Source organism: Peromyscus californicus, unplaced genomic scaffold (assembly GCF_007827085.1).
Source record: "Peromyscus californicus insignis strain IS unplaced genomic scaffold, ASM782708v3 Scaffold_20__1_contigs__length_68692818, whole genome shotgun sequence".
Classification (NCBI taxonomy): Eukaryota; Metazoa; Chordata; class Mammalia; order Rodentia; family Cricetidae; genus Peromyscus; species Peromyscus californicus.
In genome coordinates, this window is record NW_026294503.1 from 32186154 (window position 1) to 32208949 (window position 22796).

Here is a 22796-nt window from a genome sequence, read left to right on the forward strand (position 1 = left end):
CAAGCATCTTAACAACTGAGTGATCTCGCCAGCTAGATGTATTTTTATTGGATTCTAACAAAAACTACATGAAGTAAAAATTATTGCCATCTTTTTTCAGATGAAAATGCCAATATAGAGAGAATTAACTCACATGTCCAAGAGTAATGATAGAGCCAAAAGAATTTGATTGCAGAGCTGTGCATTAAATCACTAGACTTCTCTTAAAAGAACAATTCCTTAAGAGGAAAAGAAAGATGACATCCCTGTGAAGACATTCGAATTTTGGGCAGCCTCGTCTAAGTAATGCTGCTCTCCCAGATCCTTGGAGATATTATGAATAGCAAGCATGACTTACTATTATCACACTAAGCACTATTCAGAGTTCATCTAAACTTAAATCATGCATATAGCCTCATAGAGCTATGAACAATAACATTAGTTCTCAGGGCCTCAAGTTCACTGTTTTTAAAATGAGTATCTGAGGATGAATTAAGCTTCTCTCAGGAATTAAATTTCTGAGTAGTACTAATGTTTACAAAAGGGTCTCTAGCAACATCTGAGCATTCAGTTGTCAACATATTTGGAGGTTCCTGTGTGCCAAGAATCATGAAAGGATGTCTGTCTACATCCTGGACAGAAATGCTCAGTCATTCCTGTACAAATTGCCACCCCACAGAGGGATACCTGTTTTGCAAAGAGCTCTTCTTCCTGTTCATATTATTTGTACAGCCCTCAGATGCTAGAGTCGCCCAGTGGAAATCAACACAAGAGCCGTACAAGAAGAATTACATCCCGAGAGACAGGGAATCAAACTGGCCAGGAGAAAGATGAAGGCTGTAAGTAAAACTACATAGCCCCTCTCCAGCAGCCTGAAGGGAGTTGGAGAGCTCTAAGCCCAAACCACTGTGGGGGCTGTTGTCACCAACTGCCACAAACAGGCTCACAGACTTCTGGTTAACCAAATCCCTTCACCCTTGACAAAAGCTTATCCACCACCCCACCCCCCATCCTTACAAGGCCCACGGGGGATCTCTTGGAAGACCTGATCACTGGTGGCTACCCCCATAGGCTCTGCACTTTGGTGGAACCCCAGATGGTCCTTGGCTCACACTTGCTTCATGGCTGAGCACAGCCTTCCTCCCACAGTCCATCTGTCCCACCCAGTGAGCCAGGGAGCTCTAGGAAAGGCAGTTGCTTTGCAAACTTCCACCTCAATGGTAGGACAGCATGTGTGGATCCTAGAGAAGTACTTTTACTTGCTAAATACATGCCTAAATGCCCAATGGGTGGAGCAGCATTGAAAAATCCCATTATTAGAATTTAAAAGTGTTTAATTTAAGAATACTTCGGAAGCAAAAACGTAAGCTTTCTCACAGCCCTGAAAAGGCCTGAAATACTATGCTACTAATTAGTAATTGTGATGGACCCAGCTGTGGAGATTAGAATTTCGGGAACTCTTTGAGATCTGTACAATTAGCATCGTTCTTCAAAGCGCCCAGGAATAAAAGCTGCTGCTTTTCTCTGACCGCCTTTGTAATTGAGCAGCGTGCCAGAGTTGCCAGTTCCTGGTAAAGCAAAGGATGCCAAGAATATTTATCTGAAGAAATATATAGTTTTACTAAATCTTCCAAAATGATGCAAATCTGGGCTTTTTATAATCCTCGAGCCAATTTTCAATTACCCAGAGAATCAGTGGCACCCACGCTACCAGGGTTTCTCAGTCTCGGTAATGTTAACATTTTGAGCTGGATAGTTCTTGTCCTGTGCAGTAGTGTCCTTGGCCTCTTCCGAGCTGAGCTTACACACACACACACACACACACACACACACACACACACACACACGCACGTACGCACGCACGTCATAACCAAGATAATCCCAGCCATAGCTCAATGCTCCCTGTTGAGAGCCATTGCACATCCCTGAAAAGTTAACTGTAACCTCAAAGCTGACCCATGTACTCCAGCGGTGGCAGTCTATCTCAACTCACTCCATCTATTCCTCCAATTCTATTCACTTCCCCCCTTCTACCTCTGGCTTCTGTACGCTAGCCGAGACAACCTGGGCTAAGTAATGACATTAGTAGCCTGGCAGCTTTCACCCACTAAAGTCTTATTTCACTATAAGCACAATAGTCCCTACATCACCCCATCCATCCTGTACCCGCATTATAAGAGGTGGTCTTAACAGTGTTTTATGAATACCCCAACTCAGTCTTGGTCAGCTTAACTGATTTATTTTTTTCACACAGCTCACAAGTAAGTGACAGGGGAAGGGTTCACAGACAAGTCTACCTGAGACCAGAGCCCATGCATGCTTTTACTATTAACGTAGAGTTGCTTTAACAAGAACTGGGTCTCCACTTGTTCTTGTGTGGCAGGACCACATTTAATGGCTCTGTAGACCATCCTTGTATTTGTCCCTTAATTCATTGTTAAGGTAAGGAAGGATGCAGAAGACAGGGAAAGACCAATTTATCCAAGAGGTAATTTGGGAAAAGAAACCTGGGCATGCTAAGTCTCTCTTTCCTCCCTCCTTCCCTCCTTCCGTCCTTTCCTCCTTCCATTCTTCCATTCTTCCCTCCCTCTCTCCCTTCTAGGATGTCCCTGCCAGAGAACACATGATCCAGTTCCCTCCTGCCAAAAAGCATGAGCCTACTTGGTTGGGAGAAACTTGTGGGTGCTCAGCTCGGCCTATAACTAAGAGGTTTATTCTGAGGGTAGTATTAGCAAGTCTATCTACTTATTAGTCTATACTACATTCTGCAAAGACCTTTATCAGTTTAGTGGTTTGAATAAGAATGTTTGAATAGTTGATCCTCAGTTGGTAGACCTGTTTGAGAAGGATGGAAGGGTAAGGAGGTGTGGCCTTGGAGGAACTGTGGTCTTATTGGAGGAGGTATGTCACTGCGAATGGACTTTGAGACTTCAAAAGTCCATGCCTTTCTCTGTGTCTCTCTCTGCCCTGTAGTTGTTGTCTCAATGTGTAAGCTCTCAGCTACTACTCCGGCACCATGCTTGCCTACATGCTGCCATACTCCTCACCATGATGGTCATAAGCTAACCCTTGGAAACCATAAGAAAGCCCCCAATGAACTCTTTCTTCTATAAGTTGCCTTGGTCATGGCGTCTCTTCGCAGAATCAGAAAAGTAACTAAGAAAATCAATTACAATGCTAACATTTTGATCTTTGCTCACATGACTTCTGCATTTACCTGTCAATTCCATTCTAAACTAAAACTACCTTAATATACCAAACTGATGACAATACCTTGTACTCGACAATATGGCAAAACTGGCTAATGTAATGTGTGGTAATCTGACAAAGACATTTAAAAATATATACTTATTTTTCAGAGCAAATTTATGTTCATAGAAAAAACTTAATAAAACTTACAGCTCTCATATACCCCATTCCTTCCCTACCCAACCCCATATTACTGGCCCCTATATTTATATTTATATCCTATACCACAGCGTAGACTCATTACAATTGATGTGCCTACTTTGACATATCATGACCCACACATTTACTCTTAGTATAATACATTCTGTGTATCTTGACAAACACGCAACTACAACAACATGGATCCACCATTATCCTCCATGCTTTGACTACTTGTTCTTCACTACTACTAGCTCCTGGAAACCACTCATCTTTTTGAAGTTTCTATAGTTCTGCCTTTTCCAGAACATCATAGTTAGACTCATGTAGGCTTAGTTTTTGTTTTGTTTTTTCATATTGGTTGCTTTCCCTTAATGTGTACATTTAGAGTTTCTCTATGTGTTTTCATTGGTTCTGTACCCATTCCTTTTAAGCTATGAATAATACTTTATTTTATGGATTGAGCCATTCACCAACTGAAGGATATCTTGGTTGCTTTCAAGTTTGGGCATCTGTGATTTTTTTTAACAACAACAGCAAAAAGAATGTATTGGTATACATATATGACAAGAACTTTTAAATTCTAACATGATCTTTCCAGTTTTACAGAGAGATATATAGCCATGGCAAATGCATGACTCACTGTGGGGGGGGGGCTACCCACCACCCCCACATTTCCCCAGAGTGCTCTTGAGTAGGAGGAACAGGAAATATCAGTTAGAAGGAATAGAGGGGGGAGATAAAGATAGAAAATACAGGATAGCCTCTAGAGGGCCTGGAACCTATTCAAATGGGCCCTGACTGTCTCTGCCCTAGGGTATTTACAGAAATGCCATGGGGTGGAGCAAAAGACCTCCCCCCAGCACAGCCAAGTACAGACCATCTCAGACTCCTGCACTCAGGCCCATGGTCCAATCATCCTCTCTATGAAGACCTGCTGGGTAAAGCCACTAGGAAACCTGAAAATGGGCTCCCACAAATCATATCCACCCCCTTTGAAAGCTGGTAGGAGATCATGCGCACACTTAACCCCATTTCCCATGCCATAACAGTATCCCTCTGAGCACCATGACCAACTACACACAGGAAGGCCTGGGGAATATTCTGCAAGCAGCTACTGAAAGGTGGCTGTGTCTCTTTCCCTGTGGCCTTATTGTTCAGTTATTTCCCAAAGTTCTCCCACTCAAATGTTAAAAAGTAATGAGAACAAATGAATGAGACTTACCAATTTTTCCAATGAGGTTATTTTGAAGATAGAGAATTTTCAAATCCCGGCACCATTTGTCGATATGTTCTAGCCTTTCTATTTCTTGCTGATGCAAGGAAAGTTCCTCCAGGGAAAAAATGACACAATCGTTGTGCTCAGCATTGCGTCTAATAAGATCTTCTGTGACTGAAAGAAATTTTGCAACGTATTATATTCCCATTTCCAATATTCAGGGTCAGGTTATTATATGATTAACATGCTGGAGTTTCTTTGCAGCTAAGTGTTGATTCTTTGGGCCCAAGCAATTTTCAGACAGAGAGATCAGACAAATGCTGCTTGCTGCCCACCTTGGGGAGTCTGTGCACAGCCTTGATGTGAGGCAAAGAAAAGAGACACAACAAAGCCTTAAGTCTCATTTGTCTTTGTATGTGTAAGGTCTATGGAAGTTTTGTTGCATAGATGAAGAATTGACAGTTGACACTGTATGAATATGAATATAGGCTGTCGCAGTGGAACCAGACCAAACTGGATGAAATCCACTATCAGGCCTAAAACAGAGCAACAGAGTCACAATCTCACTGACAAAGGACAGAACATAAAAAACTTTTCCCACCATCCAATAAGGAAGGCTACTTATCACTTAAGCAATTGATTGCTCATTTAGAGCTTCAGAGAAAGAAAAGAACAAACCAGATTCTGGGTCTTGCATTGAAGATTGATAAAGTAGCTCTTACTTGCTGTGTTTCCTAGAAGAATAAAAAAAGAAAGGAAGGAAGGAAGGAAGGAAGGAAGGAAGGAAGGAAGGAAGAAAGAAAGAAAGAAAGAAAGAAAGAAAGAAAGAAAGAAAGAAAGAAAGGAAAGAAGAAAGAAAGAAAGAAAAGAAAAGAAAGGAACTGCTTCTAAGAAGAGTAAAAATGAAAGGGAGTTCCCATTCTCTAACAAAAATTATGTGTAGCACCAACTGCCGAGACCCAAGTCAGGGAAATGTAATAAAGATGGCACCAAGGGAGTGGAAATAATGCCATGGTCCACTATTGGAGCCAGGAACAAAATCGTGAATCATATTTATAAGGTGGGCCGGAAGCAAATAGGCAACAATAATGGAGACATTTTGCATTTCCAGTGTTCATAAAAATGTTTTTTTTAACCCACCTTGCATTATCAGTAGAATGTATAAATGATTCCTCTCCATCCCAGTATATAACGAAGGCTTACTTGTCATCTACAATATACCAGGCACTAGTTTAAATGCTTTGAATAATTTAAAGTAGTGATATGTAGACATATGATTTACCCTCATCAGGAAAGTAACCGAAGCACAGAGTTTCCATAACTAGTTTCTATAACTAGATCTTGGCTGTGAAAGCTACAGCCAGGTTTGAAATTGACAGCCCAATGGCAGACCATGTTAAAACACACTTTTCAAAATCCTGCAAGAGCAACGCTTGAAGTGCTGCACATGGTTAACCTAGTTAAAATAACTTCCTTTGAAGTGACAAATCAATAAGCCAAGTGAAGCCTACACTTTCTAACATTTGCGTGGAAATTGATCTGTTGGGTTCACATAACAAAAATTCCAGTCGAGAAAATTACAGAATTTTCAATTGTAAGATGGTTTCTTTCAACCACTAATTTTTTTTTTTTTTTTTTTCTTTTTTTTTTTTTTTTTTTTTTTTTTAATTTATTTTGCAATACAATTCAGTTCTACATATTGGTCACGGATTCCCTTGTTCTCCCCCCTCCCGTCCCCCTCACCTTCCCCCCAACGCCCCCCCCCCATTTGTGTTGTTTCTTTTTTTTTTTTTTTTTTTTTTCCCCTTTTCTATTTTAATAAAAAGGAAAAAAAAGAAAAAGGTTATAACTAACAAAAGAAAAACTATATACAAAAGTACAATGACTATATACAATATATACAAGTAATAAATGTCTAAACAATGTCTAGTCCATTTGTATTTGACAAATTCAGAGAAAATAATTTCATTATCTATCCTATTTTGTTAAGTCCAAAATGTATCTAATTCACTTTCTATCCTAATTAATCTTCAACTATAACTAACTAACCTTCAACTATAACTAACTAATCTTCAACTCCCTCAGAGACCCAAGAAGGAAATAATATTAGCTAACAAAAATAAAAACAGAAAGTGCATGCAAGCAACTTCCAAAAAATTTGTGAGTTGACAGAAACAGCCAGCTGCCTGGACAGTCACCTGAGGTTTCTCCACAGTGTTGGGGCATCATCTTCAGCCAAGGTTGGATAAAGCACAGGGACAAATGGCCAAATGAATGGAAACACATGAACTATGAACCAATGGCTGAGGGGTCCCCACTGGATCAGGCCCTCTGAATGGATGAGACAGTTGATTGGCTTGATCTGTTTGGGAGGCACCCAGGCAGTGGGACCAGATCTTGTGCTCATTGCATGAGTTGGCTGTTTGAAACCTGGGGCCTATGCAGGATTGTTTGGCTCGGCCTGGGAGGAGGGGACTAGACCTACCTGGACTGAGTCTACCAGGTTGACCTCAGTCTGTGGGGAAGGCTTTGCCCTGGAGGAGATAGGAATGGGGGGGGGGGGGTGTTGAGGGGAAGGTGAGGGGGACGGGAGGGGGGAGAACAAGGGAATCCGTGGCTGATATGTAGAACTGAATTGTATTGCAAAATAAATTAATAAAAAAAAAAAAAAGAAATGATGGTTAGTAGTTAGACATTACAATAGAAGTTGTAGTCATATTAGATATGTTTTAAAAATTGAGCAGATATATTTTAGACAGGTCATCTTCAACCACTAATTTTTTAATCTTATAGTAGCTAAATAGGAGCAGTGTCTCATTTTAACACTAACCCACATAGGGTTGATGCATCTGGGTATATACTACAATTGACACAGGATGTTCTGTGGTAACAGATTTAAGTGAAGTGATGAATTACAGAGACACAAAAGAACAAAAACAGCTGGTGAAATTTCTTCAAAACGTTGGGAGTGCTTTATGAGAAGCGACTGCTTTGTCAAACGTATCAAAACATAGCAAAAGACAATTTCTTTGCTCCAGCAGTCCAGTACTAGTATCTGTGGGAGTTGGAAGGGACAGCACCTTGATTACATCACAGGGACATAATGCTTATCCTTGGAAACACTCCACGGGGGTCTGTTTCAGGGATTAACACTTCCGCCACCAGCAATCAAGACCTCCTTACCAACACTGAAACACCTGATGGCGTGCCACAGTTTCTGGAATGGGACAATGGAATAAATATCACTTGTGGTCACTTTGTAGATTGGCAAAAAAGAACATTTTTTTCCCCAAGTTCCTAGATATCTTTGTATTCATGTGCAAAAATGTTTGAGTGGAGAGTAACTTGGTTATATAACTGACATAAAAATGCCATTCTTCCTATGCTATTCCATAGTATATTAAAAATGGAAAACTTATAGAGGTTTTGTATGTACTTTCAGAGTCTTGGAATCTTGAAGAAATTTTTCTAAGTTAAATAAAGAGGAAATTGAATTTAGCAGACCACTTATTCTTAACCACTGTACGACACTATCTTCTACATGAGCAAAAAAGAACCTCTGGAGCTTCCTCAGGCTCCTGAATGTGTGGACTTGTCCAGCTGAGACAAGTCCCTCATGCGCTATCAGCTGCCACACCCCCATGCCACATTCTAAAAAATAGAGTTTTGCCTTTTTAAAAGATAAAAACATGTATGAACTCCACTGTTGTAGAATATTATTTTAAGGTGTGTTACTTATGTTTATGTTGTGTTTGTCTAACTCTGTGAAGCTGTTTAAAACACCTGATGGTCTAATAAAGAGCTGAACAGCCAATAGTGAGGCAGGAGAGAGAAATAGGTGGGGTTAGCAGGCAGAGAGGATAAATGGGAGGATAAATCTGGGAGGAAGAGATCTAGGAGTGAGAGGAGAGAAGGAGGAGGGCTCCAGGAGCCAGCCACCCAGCTACACAGCCAGCAATGGAGTAAGAAATAATGAAAGGTACATAGAAATAGAGAAAGGTAAAAGCTCAGGGGAAAAAGCTAGACAAGATAATTTAAAGTTAAGAAAAGCTGGCAAAAAACAAGCCAAGCTAAGACCAGGCATTTATAATTAAAAATAAGCCTCCGTGTGTGATTTATTTGGGAGTTGGGTGGTGGGCCCCCCAAAAGAGTAAGAGTAAAAAACAACTAACAACACTCCACTGCTTGTTTGCAGTGTGTGGAACTCTCTGTTCTTTCCAATGGGAGGAGACAGGGTGGCTTGAGATGACATTTCTTTAGAATAGCGTGGGGGACTCAGGTTGAGAGGTTACAACACTACACACGATGAATGTTCATGCTGCTCCAAGGGCTGCCTCAGCTGACAGGCAGAGGTGGCTGCAAACCCAGTCCTGGGATAGAAAGGCTAAAGGGATTGCAAAGGAGCCTAAAGGGGCAGCCTGACTAGTTCTGGCTTGCTGGATTCCTCTGCTATGTCTGGAATGTCTCTACTCATTTATAAGCCAGCTTGCACAAACGATTTAAGAAAAAGGACCAGAAAGCAAAAGCAACAGCAACAACAACAACAAAAACCTTCCTAGTAACCAAACATTAAAATAGGGTATTAAATTTACCTTCATGTTGGACACACACACACACACACACACACACACACACACACACACACACACCCCAAGTTGGGTTATTTTGTTTGTTTCTGTGTATTTTGTTTTTGGGTTTTTGCCTTTTGTGGTAGGGGTCAAACCTGGGGCATCTGCCATTAGGCACGTGACCCATGGAACTACATACACCCTTAGTCCCCCATGTTTGTTCAATAACTGAAATCAACTGGCAATGCATAAGTAGTGACAGCCAACTTGAGAATATAACCAATCAGTTATATAAACCAAAATCATCACCTCTATCTCTAATCTACAAAAATTCTCTTAGCAAACATGCAATTTATGTTATGGGTTGAGAGGTATAACCAATATTATCAGAGCTATTTTAGTGAGATGTGAAAATTATTTACCACTTCTGACTAGATTCTCAAGTGCCTCATGGTGTATCTGTGACTTAGACTACAAAACCCACAAAAGAGGATGGATTGTTGGAGGCTGTGCTGCTATTAGACCTGAAGTCTAAGAACGAAGAAGATGTCCCCATCTAGAAATTATGCCCGCCCTTTAGACCATGCCTAGGAAGGGAACAATGAGTCCCATATCTGCTCCTGAGTTCCTCACTAGTCACTTTGAAGGATCATTTCCAAAACAGACTATGCCACAGTGTTTGCATCCCCAATACCCACAGCTTCCAAGGAGCATCTGGTTGTCAGATACATGGATGATTTGATATATAGGCTTGAGTGTGCATGGGGTGGAGAAAGAATAGGGGATATAGACAGGGAAGGAAGAAAAGTGGGGAGTGAGCCATAGACCTGCTCTCCTTGAGCGTCCACACTCTAGCAAAGACCCACATGAGTCTGAAAAGTTATATTAAGTGTATTCTTTGGGTTGTATGAAAATATACTTCTCAAAGGAGGAAGGTGCAGTTTATGAAGCAGTTTGCTTTATAACTTGATGGGCCATTATTTATCTTGTCCCCAAATTCTGATTGAGGCTTCATTTAATATCCACATAAATACGTAACCTAACTAGTTTGAACACTGAGAGTTGCCACCCATGGTCAAGTTAAATGTGCATATGGGAGCCCTGGCAGCATCTTAAGAACTACTTGATCCATGAGTACCTACATGGCCCACACAGATAACCTGGCTGTAAAGGTATCACAGCTCTGCTGTCTCAAACTCTGTGGGGATATTTTATTTGTGTTTTGATAAATAAAGCCTGCCTGGAGATCAGGGGGAAAGGCAGCCATTTTAAGTAAAAAAAAGTCAGGCAGCACACGCCCTTAATCCTATCACTTATCAGGTAGAGTCTCTGTGTGTTCAAGACCATATTAGGGAACACAGCCAAGTGTGGTGACATACAACTTTAATCCCAGTACCAACCATAGAGACCTGGAGGTCTGTATAGATAGGCAGTGACAAGGAAGTGAAGAAGCTGAGCTAAGAGCCAATGAGAGGGCACAACAGCAAGGCAATAAAGGCATGGGTAGACAGGAAGTAGCTCACATTTGGAAGCTGCAGAGTTGGTGAGGTAAGGTGGGCTGATGGCTTTTCCTATTTCCCTGATCTCTAAGGCTTTTACCCCTATATTTGGCTCCATGATTTTTTATCTAATAAGACCATTTAGAAAATTGTCTACAAAAGTCTTTGCCACTTTTTTCCAGCCCTGAAGACATAGTGCATAGATGAGGTTTCTGCTGGTCCCAAAAAGTACTTACTTCTCTTGCTGCATCTCCCACAATATAAGAAAGTCATACCATTGCCCTAATATATAAGTAAAACAGGCTATCAACATGTGATTGTCAAATTTTCCCTTTCCGCATCATAGATAGACATTAGGAAGAAATTATATTTATCCTTATTTCTTAAACACAAGAGTGAAAATGGTAAGAATTCACTATCAGTTTAAATGGGAAGGATGAGGGAAACTCCTTTAGCATGGATAAGTAAGCACACAGAGAGGAGAGACCCCACAGCTATGCTCAGAACAACAATGTTTCTGAGTACCAACTACTGTATGGCATTAGAAATATTTAAAGTGTAGAATCACAAAGGAAGTTAGAAACTATGATTATTCGAAATTTCCCTTTTTGAATTAATTTTTAAACTAACATATTTTATGTATTCACTGAGAATTTCATACATTTTATAATACATTTTGATCATACCCATCCACTACCACCTCCAAGTCTCCCTAGTACCCCTAATCTAACTCCCTCAGAACTTCATGCCCTCTTCTTTTGTTGTTAATAAACCCCTTGCATCCAATAAGTGCTATATGAGCATGGGTGGGAGGCCATGTACTAGGGCATTCAAGACTCAGGGAACATCATAGAAGGGGGACAGATAGAATGTAAGAGCTGGAGCAAGTGGATGGGAGGAGGAACTGAAAAATGTTGACCTCTGGACATGGTGAGTTGTTGTACTCATCAATTTAGGGCAGCTGTGATTCCAAGCACAAGATCAAGCCAGTCAAAATTCAGAATAGGCTTATAATAGGCCAACTGCTACATGGCACGCTATGGTATGGCACTCAGGAAATTGTTACATAACACTGCCTTACCTGTAATGGCAAATATCAGTGTGAAATCTAGATTCAGCCCCTGAGATGTCAAGAGTATCTATCTATCTACATGGTACATGGAGATGATAGTGTTTTGCACTTTTTTTTTTCGAGACAGGGTTTCTCTGTGTAGCTTTGCGCCTTTCCTGGGACTCACTTGGTAGCCCAGGCTGGCCTCGAACTCACAGAGATCCACCTGGCTCTGCCTCCCAAGTGCTGGGATTAAAGGAGTGCGCCACCACCGCCCGGCGTGTTTTGCACTTTTAAATAGGAAGGATTTTGCCATTTTATCCACCACCTAGTTTAAACTATGCATTCTCTAATTCCAAACAATATTGTCCACCTCCAGAAAGTTCTACATCAAGTAATATGGCACTGTGCTTACATGAGATGATTCTAGGACTTAAAAATTCCTCAGTAGCATTAAACACTCATCATACAACAGTTTCAACACCTATTTGGATGATATAGAGAGCATGCACATAAAATGCTGCTTTTGCTTTCTCATTCAGAAAACCACAAGCAACAAAATAGGAAACTCACATGAAACTTTAAAAACGTGCTACTGAAAGGAGGGGCTAACCAATACCTGCTTGGCTGTGGGAAAGAGAGATCAATGAAGGATGCTGGCAACTCTAACATACTTATCTCATTAAAGCCAGGCACTGAGGAATCAAAGGCTGAACTAATATTGACTAGCCAGCCTGTGCCTCTTAATTCTTTAACATTTATCTGCACAATGACCTTGTGTAGCCTGAGAAGATGGCTGAGTGGGTAAAACACACGCTACAGAAGCATGAGGACCTGAATTAGAATCTCCAGAACTAAATGAAATAGCACACGTCTCTCATCTGTTCCTACAGCCAGATGGGGCATGCAGACAAGAGCAGCCCTGGAAACACCCAGACCAGCTAGCCTGACAAGCAGCAAAGACAACCTGTCTTTAACAAAGTGGAAGATGAGGTCCAACATCTGAGGCTGTCCTCTAACCGCCATACACGTGCTATGGCATACACACACCTGCACTCACACATGCAAACATGTGTACATGTACACACACACACACACACACACACACACACACACACACACCCCCCCCACAGAACCTTGTAACGATTCTATGTGCAACAGAATAAAGTTTCTGAATTATGAGAGCATGTTCCAATAAGTTTACTTCTGCATGATTTTTGAGGTACTCAGTAAAATTTAACAAAACTCCAAAGCACACAATTTAGCATTTGTCTTTTAGGATTTGATTGTTTGTCTGACTCGGGGTCTTATATTGCAGCCGAGGCTGCCTGAAACTCGTTATGTAGTACAGGCTCGCCTCAAACTCATGGCAATCCTTCTGCTTCAGCCTCTCGAGTAAAGGCTGGTATTCTACCATTACATCCAGATCGTTCCTTTATGTTTTATGTAATGTTTTGACTCAAACTCATGGCATTCCTTCTGCTTCAGCCTCTCAAGAAAAGGCTGGTATTCTACCATCACATCCAGATCATTCCTTTATGTTTTATATAATGTTTCAAAAACAGCTCTACCTTTCTTGCTGGATTACACTAAAATCAACCAATATGTTCACAGCAGATTTCACAGATTTTTCAAACATTTTGAAAAACCTTGCAAATATGCATATGGGCATATATGTATATTATATACATGAAATAAAAGATATTTAATAGAAACACAGGATTACAAATATGTAGTTTTCCTCTCATAGTATCTAAATATTTTTCTATTTAGAAGATAACATTTCTAAGAGAACACACACTTCTTTTTCCTATAGATTTAATGGACATCAGGAAACATACTGATCCCTAATCCAGTGATACCTTTAAGTTCTATTGATGTGACTGTGGTTTAAAAAACACAAAGCACTGTGACAGAAGAACTCAGGAAATGTGGTTTGTGCTACGGAGTCAAAGAAGAGAGGCCAGAAGAGGATGCACGGAGGAGAGGCCTGAACCTTGAAATGTGTGTAGATGTATGCCAGTCAAGCAAATGAGGAAAGGGCACCCTGGGCCATCTTGGATAACACAATACATTGCCTGGTTTCCCCTTCAAAACTAATAGATTAATTCCAACAGCTGCTGGGAGCTCTGCCAGCAGCTCATCCTCAGCTGCATACTTTCCTTTCTTCCAGTTGCCTTAGCTGAAAAACATCACCCCACCCCAGCTAATGTCTGTTCCCAAAAGATCATAGTGTGCGCAAGTCGGAAGGTCGACTCCAAGCTTGGAGCCCTTGGAGTTGAGTATATTAGGCTTCTGTTCTCCATCCTGCCTAAACTTGCTTTCTACCTACCCCAATAATGCCGCAGAATAAATCTCTAGCATGATAAACATCAAAACTCTGCTCCTTGGGAAGCCCAACCTGAAAGCATTGATACCCAAAGTGGTCCATGAAAGCATGTGCTAGGTAAGATGTGGGTTTGAAACCAAATCTGTTACCAAAATGGCAACATGGATACCACTACTGGCAGTCAGTGGGACACAGGCAGTGCTGGGCTCACAACTGCTGTGCATTGGTTGAGAATTTATCTGGTGCTGAGCGGTGATGGAATATCAGTGGAAGGGAAGACAATAGTGTATGTGACTGATCAGGCATGTCATTTAGAGGACAGTTGCACTGAAGAGTTCTGACTAAACACAACTACCAAGGAAAGAAAAAGACACCCTAATGGACTATTAAAGGCTAAGTGTGAAGACTACAAGAAGGAATGGAAGAATATAAAGAGGTGTCCATCTTGAACTATATGGTTCAGAGAAAACTGAGCACCAGAAACAGGCTAAATCATAAAAGAGTGACAGACTCTAAATTCCAGGCATGATGGAGTCCTAGGTTAGGATTCACACTCCCAGACTACACTAACTAAACTCCAGACATGATATATGAAAGTATTATTTTTAAGACATCAGACATCAAGAAACAACAAAAAAGAAGGTAAATTTGTGTTTTGAGTACAATGGCCTCATCGGAGACACAGCTAGCTGTAGCTAGAGTTTTCCTGCCTTGCCCACAGTCAGGACAAATCTCTCTCACCCGCCAGTGCCACAGCCTTTCAGACCCAACCAAGTAAACACAGAGACTTATATTGCTTACAAACTGTATGGCCATGGCAGGCTTCTTGCTAACTGTTCTTATAGCTTAAATTAATCCATTTCCATAAATCTATACCTTGCCATGTGGCTCGTGGCTTACCAGCATTTTCACATGCTTCTAGCCATGGCGGCTGGCAGTGTCTCTCTGACTCAGCCTTCCACTTCCCAGCTTTATTCTCCTCCTTGTCCCGCCTATACTTCCTGCCTAGCCACTGGCCAATCAGTGATTTATTTATTGACCAATCAGCAACACACTTGACATACAGATCATCCCACAGCAGCTAGGACATTTCTGGGAGGGAAATTTACAGCATTGAATGTCCATGGTCAGAAAGATATAGAGCAGAGACATCAGCTTCCACTTTAAGATATGTGGAAAAGTACAAGTCAAATTAAAAATAGAATAAAGTAATAAAGATTCTGACAGAAATCAAATGACATAGAAATCAGGAAAAAATAGTAAAAATCAAAGCCAGTGAATTAAGAAAATGAAATTAGTAAACTTCTGATTTAGCAGAAGAGGAGATGGGACAGATTGCCAATTTTAGTAATGGGAGATGAAATATCTACTGTGCAAATATTAAAGGATACAGAGAATATTATAAATATCATTATGAGAATAAATTCAAGAATGTATGTGAAATGGGTAAATTATTCAATGAGATGAAAACTACCAAGCTCCCTCAGGAAGACAAGGGTAGTTTAAGGACCTGTGGGTCATCTTAAGTAACTAGATATGAGTAACAAGCCTTCTAGCACAGAGAATTTAGGCCCAGATGTTTCCACAGATAAATCCTACCAACCATTTAAGGAAAAAATAGGCTGTTTCCACGAACTCTTCACGGAAACTGAAAGGATGCTAGCAAGCAAAAATGCTAATCAAGGGAGAACATGGGTGACCTAGTTAGCTTTCTGTTGCTCTGATAAACACCATGACCAAAAGCAACCTGGGGAGGAAAGGGTTTATTTCATTTTACAACTCCAAGATCACGATCTATCACTGAGAGAAGTCAGACCGGGAGCTTGACGCAGGAATCTGAAGGTAGGAACTCCAACAGAAGACATGAAGGAACGATGCTTACTTACTAACTTGCTTTCCGTGAGCTGCTTGGTTTCCTTTCTTGCACAACTCAGGACTGCCGGACTACAGGTGGTATTGTCCACAGTGGGCTAGGCACTCTCATATGAAACACTGAGATAATACCCCCACAGAATTCCCTATAGACCAATCAGATAGAGGCAATTCCTCAAGTGAGATCCCCTCTTCCCAAATGTACCTCAATTCTAGCTTGCATTAAGTTGAAAAACAAACAAACAAACACTAAACAGCACAGATGAGGAGAGCATTATAAAAACTCTCAAATCTCTTCACTCTGCCTTGCTTGGTTCCTGGAACTGGCTATTTGTCAAGGTGGTTCTCAGCTCTGCCTCAGTCACCTCCCCTAAAAAATGGGTAAGTTGGTCATTGTTCCCTGTCTTGGAACATTGCTGAAACAGGCGGGGGAAATTCGTGGAAAACATCTGAACCAGGCATGGCATATGTAATACTTGTGGGAGGGGCACTTGTCATTTATCTCACTGGATTCTAGTTAAGGCCACTCTCTTCCATCACTCCTACATGGCCAATTAGGTGCCTGAAGAAAACCCCACAGCTTCTCAACTGAACGCTTATAAAGGTGATATCTTGTCACCTTTTTCCAGGGCAGAAAGAAACCCCACCATCATATTCTCATTCTCATCCTCACTTTCTCTCTCTCGTTATCCATCCGTCTATCTATCTATCTATCTATCTATCTATCTATCTATCTATCTATCTATCTATCTCTTTCCTCCCTCCCTCCTTCCCTCTTTTCTTCCCTCCTAACCTCTTTCCTCCTCTCTCTCCATGAGACTTCCTAATGCTGTACTACTGAACTATATCCCAGCCCCAAGTACAGTCTCTTAAAGAAAAATATTAATTATGAAGGATGAGGAGATGACTCAACTGGTAAAGTGTGAGGGCTTGAGTCCTGATTACCAGCAACCAGTGTAGTATATCTGTAATCCTTGCACTGGGGAGGCAGAGACAGGCAGATCCCTCCAGCTCATTGATCAACCAGTTTTGCCGAATAGGTGAGCTCTATTTCCAGTGAGAGATCCTGACTTTAAAAAATAAGGTGGAAAGAAATTGAGGAAGACACCAAATGCCAACCTCCTGACTCCATGTACACACATATATACATGAATAGACATATACACAAATGTTATGACACTTTAACAATGATAAATGGCATGTTAGATGCAACTGTAGGAAAATGCCATTTGTCAGCAACAAAAATGTCTTGATAATGGGAATGATTCAATCTAATCTAAAAATACCTGCTCATCCCATCACCTTGCAGACACTTATAATAGTTTTAGATAAACACTTTCACATTTACTAAGTCTATATAATAAAGCTTTGCAGTGGAAATGAGGAAGCAGAGGCTCAAAGGTGAGGTCCCAGAGCAAAGCCATAGAGCTCTTAGGGTGGCCATGGGGGAAGGGCATGTGTCAAACCATGACTCTGGAATTGGTGCTCTCCTCCTGTTAGGCAGCTGTACCTTCCTTAGTGAAGTGGTGGCATACAGATGGAGTGACCCAGGACTTCACAGCTAACCAACCATGTGCTGAGAATAACCCACCAGGTCTTCCTGAATTCCCTCTCTCCATGGCGCCCACTTGACAGACTGGCCAGCTGCTGGGAGCAGGTGGAGAACATGGCAAGCGCTTGAGAAGACCTATAGAACCTGGGAGGACCTGAAGGAACTTGATGCAACCTGAGGGATTTGAAAGAACCTGATAGGATCCAAGGGCTCCTGAAAGGATTTTGGGGGGGGGGGGCGACTACGTGATAATGAGAGGTCACGGTGAGACTTCAAGGGTCCTAAGGGGACCTGAGAGGACCTGAGGGGTCTTGAGGGGGACCTGAGGGTTCCTGAGCAGAACTCAGAGAGAGCCTGGTGCAGCTTTAGGTACCTGAAGGCTGTCCCTGCCTGGTGAGGAGAGGGGAGATTTGGCTGGAAGTGGGGAGGGGGTGCTGAGTGTTGGAGGGGTCGCTTACTCAGGCCCATGGTGCTTTTCTGGATCACTGGTCAGGGAAATCCAGAGACCGCAGAATTCCCTTCAGCCCTCACAGCAGCGGCTGTGTGTGTGGACGCAATCCGGGAGCCATGGCAACGGGGGATTCTATGGCGGCCGCAGGAGGTCAGGCGGCGCTGAGTTTCCTGACCTCCAAAGAGAAGCAGGAAAGACAGCAGAGGTGGAGCGCCACTGACCCTGGCCTAATCCTGTTCCTTGTCCCCACCTGTGACTCTCCTTGGACTGTTTTCCCTCTAAGTCAGTTGCCCACCCAGATCAAAGAATCGCAGGGAGCTCTTCCTTCCTAATGGGTCTGTCCCCTCCGTGTTTTCTACCTGATCTCTATTAATTATCTGTTTTATTTGACTTGTGCACAGTCAGGAAGATTGGATTCGGACCCCCCACTGAAGGAAACTCCCGCACAGAGGGGGGAATCCCCCGGATTAGGCACAAACCACACACCCAAACACCTGTTTTCACAGAGAGGTCCTTTATTAAACGTTGGTGTGTGTGTGTGTGTGTGTGTGTGTGTGTGTGTGTGTGTGTGTGTGTGCATGTGTTAATGTGGCTGCTTTCTGACTCAGGCAGAAAACAGCCGCAAATGACCTTGCAGGTGCAGAATAGGCTAGGATTTGTTGCTAAAGGAGGGAGGGGACAAGGGAAAGGGATGAAGGAAAGCAGGCAGGAGGGTTTGTCCCAGGGGAACAAAGGACAGCCTCTGGATAGAGAGGAGACAGACTTGGTACAGTCTGTCTGTGGACGGTTTATAAAGGTAAAGAGGGAAACCCTGTGTTAGGATGACGTGTTTAATTTTAATTGGCCATGTTAATTAGGTGAGACAAGGGGGGCTTCTGATTGCTGGATTTCAATACTTGGATAGCTGGACCTTGGCAGTCAGCCTCAGGAGAAAGAAGTGGCCAAATAAGGGAATGGACCTTGGTGGCTAGCTTTAGGAATGTAATCTAACAGTTTTTAGCAAGGCAGTGGGACTCGGGAAAGGACAAGGCCTGCCAGAGTCACATGCTTGAGTGGGCTAGTGTTCCTTCATCCACTATATTTAATAAAGATGTGACCTTAAACGTTTTTAGCATCCGTCCTCGTGTCTGTAAGACAAATAGTAACTCCCCAAAACAAAAAGCCACCAAAAAACCCAAAATAAACAAACAAAAATCTTGTGGAGCTTAAACAAGATATCTGAACTGAAAGACTGTCTCGTTTGTTTTGATTTTAATTATTGTTTAAGAACTTAAGACAGTTTTTAAACAAGCTCAATATAGATTAGTTGTTACCATTAAATTACAACCTTTTAAATCATAGCTCTATATTCACTCACTTCCTACAATTATATTTTCTAAACATACCACCCATTATCTCTTCCCACTTCCCCTACATACCACCCTTTTAATTGTAAAGCATAGAGTCCTTTCTACAGCCCTGAATGCATGCCTGGTATCTCCTCTGGCCCCACATCACAAGTGTCCAAAGGCTTTAGGAAAAGTTGGGTAAGATTGACCCTTCAGCCTCAAATGTTCAGATACATTTAATGTGTTACAACTTAGTAAATGAATTTATGTATGCCATAATTGCAGAGGTAAATATAACTCTCTATTTGCTTTAAAAATGCAAAAATGCAATTTGTAAAAGGTTAAAAAAATTCCAATTGCAGTAAACTAATACAGTTCTTGATTTGTGTATTATGTTTACATTTTAAAAGATTTATTGAACACTGCTAAGTGCAAAGAAATTTATGATTTCAAGAGGTGCCTGTTCAGCATTTGCTGTTGGCCATTATCAAGTTTGGCCAGATATAGACGAGGGTATGGCTGTGGCAGAGACAAGAAAGTCAAAAGGTGTGGCTTGAGGGAAAGGCAGGTGAGGTTCATCAGTTTGGCCTTGAGTGGACTGCAGAGAGGGGTTTTGAACAGTAAATCCTGAGATAGTAGGTAAGAGATAATGCACCTCACTGGCAAAGCCAAAAGAAGTGACCTGGAGTAGTAGGATTTTAGGCACCATGCCCCCTTAGTGGGAGAAGTCCCAATGGCACTCAAAATATAAATTTAGGTGACATGTACTACCTCTACAAATATGTCTAATTCTCAATTCCCTGGGGTGTTTGTTGTCATTTGGTTTGGGTTTGGACTTTCTCAGTAGAACAAAATAGTGCAAAGCTTAACAGCTCTGCCATTAGACATATGGTTCAAATCTACATGTTTATCTCTGCTTGGCACTGGACAGGCGACTCCATCTCTGAGAGCTACACCTTCTCCATTTCTATCTGCTGGCACTGGCAATCACCTCTGGCTGCACCTCTAAGCACTGAAGTCAGATAACTCACAGAAATAAAGTGCCAAGAGCAGTGAGAGCTGCGTGAATTTACCTGTGCTTGAACTTAGCAGTTTTGACAGCAGGGGCTTTGTGGAGGCTAAAAGGATCCAGTTTCTTAGGGAAAGCTGGTACTGGAGTACTTCAGGTAGAAGGGCGAGTTTCTGAGATAACAAAAGCATGAGATCAGGCTCAGTATAAAGGATTTCAGACTCCGTAGAGCAGTGATTCTCAACCTTCCTAATGCTGTGATCCATTAATACAGTCCCCCATGTTGTGGTGACCCCCAACCATAAAACCATATTGTTGATACATCACAACTATAATTTTGCTACTATTTGAGATGTAATGTAAATATATGATACACAGGATATCTGATATTCAACCCCTTTGACCCACAGATTGAGAATCACTGCTGCTCTAGAAGGTTCTCAAGAGCTTTTGTAATTCAAGTGTATGATCTGTTAGCTCTGAGGGTCTGTTCTCACCCTTACATCCCCTCACTCTGATCTTTACACCTTACTCTAAAACCGTCTGCTTGTCCCAGAGGCCAATGTGTTTTGATTCTCTTGGGAGTTTATGTTGGAACTCAATCTCCAATGCAAACAGTATTAAGAGGCATGACCTTTAGAAGGTGACTGCACCATGAAAGTAGGTTAGGTGCATTCAAAACAATTGGACAGAAGCATTTATCCCTGTTTCACCCCTCCCATCCCTTCTACCACATAAGGACATGTGACGTTCCCCACTAGAGGACAATATATCATTTGGAAAGCAGAGGCGTAGACCCTATTGTTACCTTAGTCTTGGATCATGAGTAATTAATGTGTGCTCTTTGCAAACAACCCGGTCTCAGATATTGTATTATGGAAGCATAAAGAGACATGAACTGGGCCTTGGAATTTTCCTGTGAACTTTAATGTCTGTGGGACTGAATTATTCCATTCCTTTATTCATAAGCAGCCAAAGGCTAGAGCCTCTACTTTGGTTAAAATTCTAATGGCTAAAAATTCCTTAGATGTTTTAAGCACTGTGTGCCCAACCTGGTTCACATGCTTTGCTTTGGGATTGCTAACTCATTAATTCTCAAAGAGGACTTCAGATGCAGGTTATCAATAGCATATAGCAGACACAGAAGCACAGCTCCAGTGAAAGTATGCTACTAGAACAAAGTGGACCAGAATTTTGAATTCCAACCTGAATTCCACACTCTGTCATATTCTTGACTGAAAGTTACATGAGAGAGTTCTTTTCTTGATGGTTTGTATTTACCTTTCAGTCCTAGATCTCTGAACAGGCTCTGATATTTGGGTCCCTAATAAATATTTTCTGAGTGAGTGATTAAATGAGTTCATGGTCCAGTCTGTTCAAAAGTTCAGTCATCTCCTTGTGTAATGATCACATGTGTGTCTTGGAGGGGTCTAGCAAATAGGCTAGTAAAAATCATAAGACAGTTTCTCATCTTGGGACATTTGCACCAAAGTCTAGGATGAGAGCTATTTCATGGGCACGGTCTTAACAGATTGTCCCACTACTCTGGTGGAACAGCTATGAAACCAAGGATGTCTTTGCTCTTTGTTATAGGTTGGGCTAGGCCGCTTATGTCCTGCCTTTCCTTATTTGACATGCCAGCACTGCAGTTTTTAGAAGCAGAGGACCCAAGAGGTCTGAGGACATTGTGCCATGTGCTGTGATTGTTACAGAGATCACTGACAACAGGGAGGAATTGGGAAACAGCGTGGCAACTCCGAGTGAAGTCAAGTTCACTTCAAAGTGAGTGAAGTAGTTTAAGATGTCGGGATGAGTGCTGCTTAGCACACCCTGATTCATGTAGACTCATTTCTTTGACTCCTGCAAAGACAGAGGGATCAGCAGCGCCCTCCATGCAAACCACTGCAACATTTCGTGTATATAAAGTAAATGAAATAAATCTTGAGGAGCGTTTTTTTGTGTTAAGATTTCAATAACAGCAAAATAGTCCTCCTACTTCTTTGCTTTTCCTTTGGAGCTGCATCAATTTCAAGGACACTGACCTGAAAAGATACGTGGCTCTTATTTTCCATTGTTGCAAACAATTTAGTGTTGTGATAATGCGTAGCCAATGCAGTGGCCACAGTTCCATTGTATTTGGTATTAATTTTCCTCCAAGAGGATTTCTTCACTGCAACATCTATCCTTCATTTTAAGTTCCCAAGGTTACACATACCTTTACAACACACATTCTTTCCTTTCTTCTTCCTCCCTTCCTTCCTCTCTTCTCTTTTCCTTCCCTTCCTCACTCCTCCTCTCCTTTATTTCTTTTCTTTCACTCTTCCATATATCAGTCTCTACAAGAGGTGATTGACACGATTCATTGAAAACTCCTAGAGGACCCAACCTGAAGTCTATGCTGCATCATACTCTAAACTGAAAACTGCGGGAGGGCAAGAAGGCAGGTTTCTCCTTACTGGTTAGTTTCCATCTCTAGGTCCTCTCCCGACAAGTCCTGATAGGATGGATGCCCAATAAATATTTGCTGAGTGACTGAACACTTGCATTATTTA

General features: G+C 41.7%; 1 protein-coding gene across 1 annotated transcript in view; it reads right to left on the bottom strand.

Moving 5' to 3' along the window:
- The window catches only part of Dnaaf11 (dynein axonemal assembly factor 11), a 111306-nt gene extending 93288 nt beyond the window's left edge, over positions 1-18018 (bottom strand). Inside the window, exons 1-2 of the mRNA XM_052747916.1 lie at positions 17915-18018; positions 4592-4759 (exon numbers count right to left, since the gene is read on the bottom strand). Coding sequence (XP_052603876.1) covers positions 4592-4759; positions 17915-17924 — 178 coding nt within the window. The 5' untranslated portion in view covers positions 17925-18018. The remainder of the gene's footprint in view (positions 1-4591; positions 4760-17914) is intronic.
- Between the last annotated feature and the right edge of the window lie 4778 nt (positions 18019-22796).